Source organism: Harpia harpyja, chromosome 6 (genome assembly GCF_026419915.1).
Source record: "Harpia harpyja isolate bHarHar1 chromosome 6, bHarHar1 primary haplotype, whole genome shotgun sequence".
Classification (NCBI taxonomy): Eukaryota; Metazoa; Chordata; class Aves; order Accipitriformes; family Accipitridae; genus Harpia; species Harpia harpyja.
The window spans coordinates 68,231,032-68,239,518 of NC_068945.1; the positions used below are offsets into that span (position 1 = coordinate 68,231,032).

An 8,487-nucleotide genomic window follows, 5' to 3' on the forward strand; every position below is an offset into this window, starting at 1 on the left:
TACATTAGAGTCTTCCAAGATTTTCAGACCAAAAGCCTATCACAAGTCATCAGTATTTCTCACAAATATCTCTGCATCCCTTCAAAAAACTTCCCTCCCACATCCCCAGAGGTCAGAGGGAAATCAAAACAAAACCACAAGTATACTATTAAAAACAAACCCAATATTATTCTATAAGATGCAAATCACGGCACTCCAGGCTACCAGTGGTCCACACACCAGCTCAGTTTGCCGCTCCTCCCAGGGAAGGCACTCCAGCCCCTGACCTTTGCTGAACTCATTCCAGCTCCTTTTCAACAGTTACTGCCCAAACAGGCAGGTCCCAGCCTGCACTGTGGCAAGGGGTTGCTCCTTTCCTAGTGCAGGACTTTGCATTTGTCCTTGTGGAATTTCATGAGGTTCCTGTTGGCTCATTCCTGCAGCCAGTCTAGGTCCCTCTGGATAGCAGCCCTGCCCTCAAACGTATTGACTGCATCCCCCCAGTTTGTGGTCATCTGCATTGACGAGCATGTACTCCACCTCCTCCTCCAGGACATTGATAAAGCTGTTAAACAGGACAAACTCCTGCAGAAACACACGATACCAGCCTCCAGGTAGAGTATGACCCATTAGCCACAACCCTGACCATCCAACCCGTTTTTTTAACCCAACTCGTCACCCAGTTACCCACACTGCAACATCCTAACTTGGATACAAGAATATTGGGAGAGACAGTGTTGAACGCCTTGCTGAAGTCAAGGTAGATGACACCTACTGCCCTCCCCTCATCCACAAATCCACTCATTTAGTAGTCTGCCTCTGCTTCCACCTCCTGCTGACCTCATTTTTATGCTGAAGCTCTACCGTGAGCTCCCTGTTTAACCAGACCAGCCTCCCAACATACCTATTAATTTTCCTGAGTACTGGAATGGACTGTTCTTGCACCAGGAAGAGGATGTCCTTAAGGACCTCACAGCTTTCCTGAGCTTATCCCTCAGAGCTGCTTCCTATGGGATCCCACCAACTAGCTCCCCTTATAAGCTGAAGTTCGCTCTCCTAAAGTTCAGTTAAATCGTGGTTGCATCTCCAACTAGAATCTAATTCTTCAAACACTCATTCCTGTACATCTCAACAATACTTCCTTATATGTTTCCAACTGAGCCAAGATACCCTGGGCCACTGAAACTCCACCCAAGACATAGACACAAACACAACAGAGTACACAATTAAAAGGCATCATTCCACACAAATGAACAAAGCTACAAAATGTAACTTTCTCCACTGGAAACATGCAAGGTCTAACCCAATTTCTCAGAAGGCATCAGCAGTGCTCATCTTATTACACACCTACACAATACATAGTACCTTATGACATGGGTCCTTTACTGATTTGTTTTCATGAGGACAGTATAGTAACAATAACAAATAATACAGTTTAAAAAAAAAAAAAGAGAGAGAGAAAAATCCTCTGCGTCCTCAGTGTAATCTCTTTCTGCAAAGGGAAAAAAATGGCTGTCTGAGATGCAGAGACTCTTGATAATTTAAGCATTTGCTCTTCTTTTTTTTTTTTTCCATAATAGACTATTAGCTTTTCAGATATCCACTAAGCTAAAATGAATTAAACCATTCCCTTTGTGTGCTATGACTAAAGCTTTAGGTATAACATACACTCAGAAAAAGAAAAAAAAAAAAAAAACCAAAACCAAAAAGCACGAACTCATTGTCTGACCAAATTACTTTTCATCAATATTGCTTTAGGAATTACAGACATACTTTAAAGATTTTACACTTGTTAAATATTTTAGTGCATTTAATATTACTCAGAAGTCAGAAAATGATCCAAGCAAGCTAGGATGCTTTAAGACGTAGTATTTAGATGTCAGATTTCATTGTAAGTGTATGTAATTTCATCTTCCGACCCCAAACTGAAGTCAATAAATTCATCATATATTGGCAAGCAACAAGATACGCATTCCTTCATGTAATCTAATCCATTATTCCTCTACCAAAAGCTATCAAAGACTTGACATAAAGAAAGGGCTGGTTTTAATAGCTCTAATGTTTCTCCCTCTAGACATCTTTTTTATTTTTGTAGAAAAGTGTTATTTGTCTAGAATATATAAAGATATAAATGCAGACTAACAGACTGTCAAGTTCGAAAGTTGCCCAGCTGGGAATCCAAAAGCCAGAGCCAGCCTCCAAACACCACCATCCTCAGATGACTCTCTTCAGAAGCAGTGAGTGATCCACTGTCAGGAAAAACGAGTCACTATCACCAGCTTCATAAACAGGACAGGAGGAGCTGCCCGGAGAGAGCTCTAATTAATGGTGCAAGAGGCTTTACCAAGAAACCAAGCCCCAGCATTTCTGCATCACAGAAAGCAGATGCCCAGATTTGGGATCCAGCCCCCACAGCCATTAACCAGAATAGTTCAATATTAAGTGATCAGAGCACTAGCTTTGAAGTGAATGCCCTTCGTGTAATGACACCTCATGAGACAAATGCGGACTCTGACAAGTTAGATGTAGCTACAAAATAAACAAAGAGGTTGACTGTTCCTACAGCATCAAAGAAGTTCAACAGTTTGTAATTCTTTGTCAAACAACATTCAGTGAAAGAGGAATGGATGATATGGTAACATGTACTTAAGTATAATTTAATCGTCTTAAATACAAATCATTTTAGCAACTGAGGTATAACACTGATTATACTTTCCCGGGGAAATACAAGCACTTCACACAAATCACTAGTTCTTAAAGCAAAAATACACATAAGGTTTCCCAAGCTCACAAACGGTCAAGTGATTCATTAAGCCTTCCAATAAACAAAAATAAAAAAGCACTATTTCCAACACACAAAGAAAAACAAAATAAAGGATCAAGATACGTACATACTGTGAATTAGCAAAGAATTGCTGGGGTATTACAGCCTTTATCTCTAGTCACCTCATCCCAAAAATCACAGATGCTTACTCACAAGACTACTTCCATAACTCAGGTGTAAGGACGAAAAGGGAACAAGCACTGCTGTGAAAGTAGGTAGGATGTGCAAGTATTATTTCACATAAATCCTTTACCTAGAATAATTTCTTCACCATAGTAAAATACATGTACATAGTGAGAACACTATTATTTAAACAAAAAAAAAAAAAAAAAAGAAGAAAGATGGACAATCTGGCAGTCCATGCGTGAAACGACAGCCCTACTCCATTCAAACCTCACTTAAGCATTAAATTCTAAGCAATTTTATTAGGTAAACTACCTTTCACAAGCCAGGTAACAGTTTAAGTCATTTTTAGCACTGATATTTTCCTTGCCTTCACTGTGCCACATTCTTCCTATACATAAAGTGGAAAAACAAACCTCTAAAATAGCATCATTTGGGAGCCCCGATCTTTGTAAAGCATCCTGCGTTGGATTTACTTGACATCCTTAGATGCTTACATCTGACCTCTTCACCCCGGAATTCCTACAGAGCAATTCACCTCATCCTGAAGCAGGATTCTCAAATAAGCCAGAGGAATTGTCCCCCAAAATGTCTTTTTCTTTCTACTGACTACAGAGGGAGTCCAGCTCAGATACAGACATCTACGCCATAGACACTTTCAATTAAGCAACAGGAAACCAACTTTCTGTGCTTCAGATGAAAGAAAGATGCTATATTCTGTTCATTCAAGTCTTGCTGCAAGGCCCACTACTGCCACAGGACTTGTTTTTAATCAGAGTGTTGTTTTGGTGGGATTTTTTGTAGTATCAAGGCAAAAGGCCCTTAGGGAATACCGCTATCATTAATGTTTCTAGAGCACTGATAAGAAGCCTTACTTGAACCTTACAGGTTTCACATAGTCGACAAACATAAATCTCACGCTCCAATCTCTGCCATTCATTTTCACTCCTTCAGTAGCTACATCGTGTTCACTGTGCTGAAGTATTTTAAATTAGAGTACAGGCTGCCTGGCACGAAGCCTGTTTGATGCATTTGAACAGGCCTCAATAATGAAATACAAAAAGTTAAGAAAGCCATCATTTTGAGCCATCGATCTGTATAAACTGTATGTGACTTATTTCCACTATTCCACGATAGGAAAATAGCACATTATTCTTTTAATGTTTGCTGAAGTATATTTCAACAGAAGCTCACTATACTAAAATTCAGTGTTGATTAAGTATGCAAGAATTTTCAATTCAGAACTCAATATATATTTGGAAGGGATATTTGCTTTTTCTGTTGGTTTTGTTTTTTTTTTAAAAAAAGTCTTTAACAAGGGGAAATGCCATAGAAAACCAAGTCTAATAAAAAGTTGTGGTTTACACTTTCATGTCAGTCAGAAGAAAACAAAGAGTAATTTAACTCCTCTAAAAGCCTACAAACTACTTCCTTCTTCAAAAGGAGATGAGAAAAAAAGTTAATGTCAAAAAATTAATGTCACCTCTACGAAATGGCAATTAGTTCATTACAATGCTCTGAAAGGCAGATTTCATTTTCTTCCTCACATTAGGAAACAGAAAAACATGGGCGTACCTGCCCCAGGTGATGATCGGTGCTGAGACTGCTGTCTTCCACTGGGTGAAGAAGGTTCCTTCATACGATCAATGACACTGTCAGATAGCTGAAAAATATAACCCCAAACCCAGAGTCAGACTGCATGTCCTCCTTTATCCCCATTACCCCTCTCTTTACCTCAAAAATTACATAAAACTTTAAAAAAAAAAAGAGCGCAGAGCCCCAAAATAAGATATGACAGCTGCTAAAATTCTATCCGCAATGCAAAACAAACCTTCTATTTCCCCTAACTTGTGGGGTGAGTGCTCATCTCTGAGTGCAAACAATTAGACTGAACAAGATATTTTTGGCTCTCTCAGAACACAAGAAACTGATATGACAAAATATAAGATACAGGGAGCAGTAAAGGAAACAACACCCTTTGACACATTGCTTGTAATTAATCAGCCTTTTTGCTTTTCTCAGTCATCTGGATGACAGTCAAATATCACACCGTGCAGGTGTAGAGCACTTAACCCAGGAGGAACTTCATCCCAATCAAGCCCTCAAAATAATTGTGCAACACAAGTGGTCATAGCAAGTGTAGTCAACCACTAAGTTCATTCTACCGTTGACACATTCACACATAAAATACCGTCACAAATTATGCAGAATCAGAGTAAGAGTAATGTCCAGTTTCAGATCTATTGTAACCCATGGAAAAAAAGTAACAGAAGGTAAAGTAGTAATAACATGAAAGCTTTTGTTTTCCAACTTATAACTTTCTATTGGTTTCCTCAAACACCAACTCTATCAACACACTGTATTGACTGCCCATGAGAATTAATTTTAATTAGCAAATTCTTTACTAAACCTACAGCATGATGTCTCTGGCAGAAATCTGTGTTACAAAGACTTTGCTAAAATGTGTAATCAAAGACACGAGTGTAAAATTCCTTCAGCATAAAATTTCTTAACCCAGTCCTCAAAACTCTCAATTTAACTTCACACAATTAGTTTTACGTATGTAAACAGATATATATATCCCACTTTTGGATGCTCTGTTGACTAACATTATTCATTTAGTGAAGCTACGTTTTCCTAGTACCCATGATATTACTCAGTTTTTATTCCCAGTATTTCAAGATCAAGGATATTTTAGAAAAACTCCAGTAGTCCTTCCCAGTATTTGAGCATGCTTCAGAGCAGATGAACTCTGGTGTGAACACTTACATTACTGTCACCAGTTTGCCCGAGAGCATTAAATGTGGAAAATACTAGTATGTTGAAATAGGCAGCAGTTACTACTGTGGTTCATTCCACAACACTCCTCCTCCCTAGGAGCAGTCATACAAAATAAAAGACAACTTATTATCCTTCCTGATATGAACGACAGCGTCTTCCATTGAAACATTTCTAAGCTGCAAGATTTCTCAATGTCTCGCCTCACGAACTATCTTCTGGTATATTCTAGGCAACAGCATGCCGTAAGTAGGAAAAAAATGGGAATGCTTCTGCAGGTACACAGGAAGTCAGACATACGGCACGAAAGAGAGCAAAATATGGGAAAGGGAGGAGCTCGCCTATGTATGTAGAGGTCAGGGAAAGACAAAACAAGCTCTGCTAGTTACACATCTCTCCCACAGCTGTGGTAACCAGGCTGGGGGCAAGGCTCTCCCATGACAGCTTCCCACCCGCGGTGTGTGCTTCTTGCCAGGACCAGACCGCACCGGAGCACAAAACCCGCCTGAGAGAGCGGAGCCGGAGGCAGGGAAGGGACGGAGGTCACTGCGGGAAGAGGGGATGGAAACGGAGGAGAGCGACCGCCAGGCGTGAGGGGACGGAGCTGCAGGGACAGGGACAGGAGCCAGCAGCGTGGAGGCATAAAAAAAAATAAGACGAGGAGACCGGGGAGGGCCGAGCTGGGGGGGGGGAGAGGTGGGCAGCCCAGGGTGAGCCAGGCCCCGAGTGTCCCGCTGGCTACCGGCGAGAAGCGAAGCCCAGCCGCGGGGGAGCCCCGCTCTCACCCGCACGCCCTTCACCACCGTGATGTTCTCATTCTCGTCTGCCTCGAAGGTGACGCGCCGGGTGCTGCTCCCGCCGCCGCCCATCTTCGCCCAGCGCACACCAGGCCCGCCGACCGAGGGACGGGCCCCAAGGAGACTCGCCCTCCACCGCTGCCAGCGCGCCCCGCAACAAGACCGCCCCTCATTGGCCCGCCGCTCGCCCTACCCCGCCCCCCGCGCGGAGAACCCGGCTCCCTATTGGCTGCGGGGCCGTAGCCATGGAAACCGCGCCCACCCCCCCCCTTCCGCTGAAGAGCGGCGAGGTAGCCGGAAAGGGTGAGGAAACTTTTTCGGTTCAAACTTCGGGGGGGGGGGAGACTACAAGTCCCATGATGCTTAGCGCCAGGAGGCGGGGAGGGCGGGAGCCGTGCTCCCGCGCAGTGCCCGCTGGGTAGTGTAGTTCTCGCCATGACGGGGCTGCGGTGTGGCTGCGGGGCCGCGCTGAGCGCGGGGAACTGTCGGTCCCTCACGGCTCTCCCGGGGTAGGGCCCCGCTCTGAGGGGGCTTTCGGGATCCCCACACACACACAGACCACCACCCTTCCCGCCATCTCTGCTTGTCCCGCTGGGGCTGAGGGGCGGCGTGCTCCTGCCCTCCCTCAGCGAGGCCTCGGTAATGGCGGCGGCGTGGGGTGAGAGCCCCAGGCTTCTGCCGGAGCTCTGGGCCTGAGCTGGTGCCTCATCCCATTTTCCACATCATAACAGCATAAAATTACCATTAGCGTAGCCCCTTTGGGCATGTAATTTTCTTTCCAAGAGATGAATAATGTTAATAACGCATAACACATTTTCTTTTCAGCCTACAATATAAACTGCATCTGGATCTGGCTGTTCTGTGACTAAAATTCCCCCCTGTATATCCCATGGCCTATCTTGATGTCCAGAATTGCAGAGATGCGTGCTGGGAAGACGTCTGAAAGGAGAAAAAGGTGCTCTTTAGTGTACAATAGCAGAAAAAGTATTGCATTCTGAATGCCAATGGTGTCAGACACACCTTTGAATTTCCTTATCCTAAGTATGAGGCAAGAAGTACCTTTACAAAGCTGGAATATGAGAGTACACATTGTTTTGTCTCTCCTACCATCTGGCCTCTTCACTTGTTTTACCTAATGAAGTCCCCAGCCTTCTGCTGGCTCTTCTTGACGCTGGCAACATATAAATAATAATAACCGTGATATCTGGGAAACTTTATGTTTTCTTTTTCCCCCTTCCAAGCCCTTCATCTGCTTGGCTCAGGGAAGGGTAGCCTATACGTACCAAAGTGACACTGAAGCCCTCCACTCCCCTTGCAAGAAATTTGTCCCAAATTGTTTACACAATGATCACAATGGATTATTGCAGCCTGTGTCAACTGACGCATTTCATTTCTCTGAATCGATGCAAACATCGTGTTGGTTGCATCAACAGAACTGCTCGCGTGTCCTTGATATATTTTCAAGCAATTTTTATTTGGATGTAAAGTGTCTATCAGCCGACATTTCAGCAGTATGTGCCTTCCTTGGGGCTTAAGATATTGCTGAAGCATTGGCTGATAGCCACTTTACTACCAAATAAAAATTGCTTGAAAATATATCAAGGACATATGAGCTGTTCTCTTGAGATATGTGACGTGATGTTTATGCCTGTTTTTATAGATGTTAAACCAGTTTATATGAGGGGGCACTATTCAGAATTCAACATCCTGGTAACTGTATGTTTTTAAGGGAATAAATGGACTGTGCCTCTATCTGTCTTGGTACTATGTGAGCACCAACAAACTGAGAGTATTGAATTTTCTTTTTTTCTGCACTGGCAATGTTTTTAGGGGGTCAAATTTTATTTATTCAGTTAGTTAGTGATGTAACTGTTGTGGAAATGCCCATCTCCCAACCAGAAGCAGCTCTTCTAATATATTTGTCCTCTTTTGGGAGAGTTCTGAGAAAATACTCTTGTCTCGCTGAACAGAAATATTTATATTTAG

At 43.0% G+C, this 8,487-nt stretch overlaps 1 protein-coding gene across 3 annotated transcripts in view; it reads right to left on the bottom strand.

Moving 5' to 3' along the window:
- The window catches only part of CHCHD3 (coiled-coil-helix-coiled-coil-helix domain containing 3), a 156,091-nt gene extending 149,434 nt beyond the window's left edge, over positions 1-6,657 (bottom strand). For 2 of the 3 annotated variants that reach the window (XM_052789212.1, XM_052789211.1), the window contains exons 1-2: positions 6,490-6,657; positions 4,502-4,589 (exon numbers count right to left, since the gene is read on the bottom strand). In XM_052789212.1, coding sequence (XP_052645172.1) covers positions 4,502-4,589; positions 6,490-6,573 — 172 coding nt within the window. In that variant the 5' untranslated portion in view covers positions 6,574-6,657. The remainder of the gene's footprint in view (positions 1-4,501; positions 4,590-6,489) is intronic. The other variant, XM_052789213.1, reaches the window with a different exon arrangement.
- Between the last annotated feature and the right edge of the window lie 1,830 nt (positions 6,658-8,487).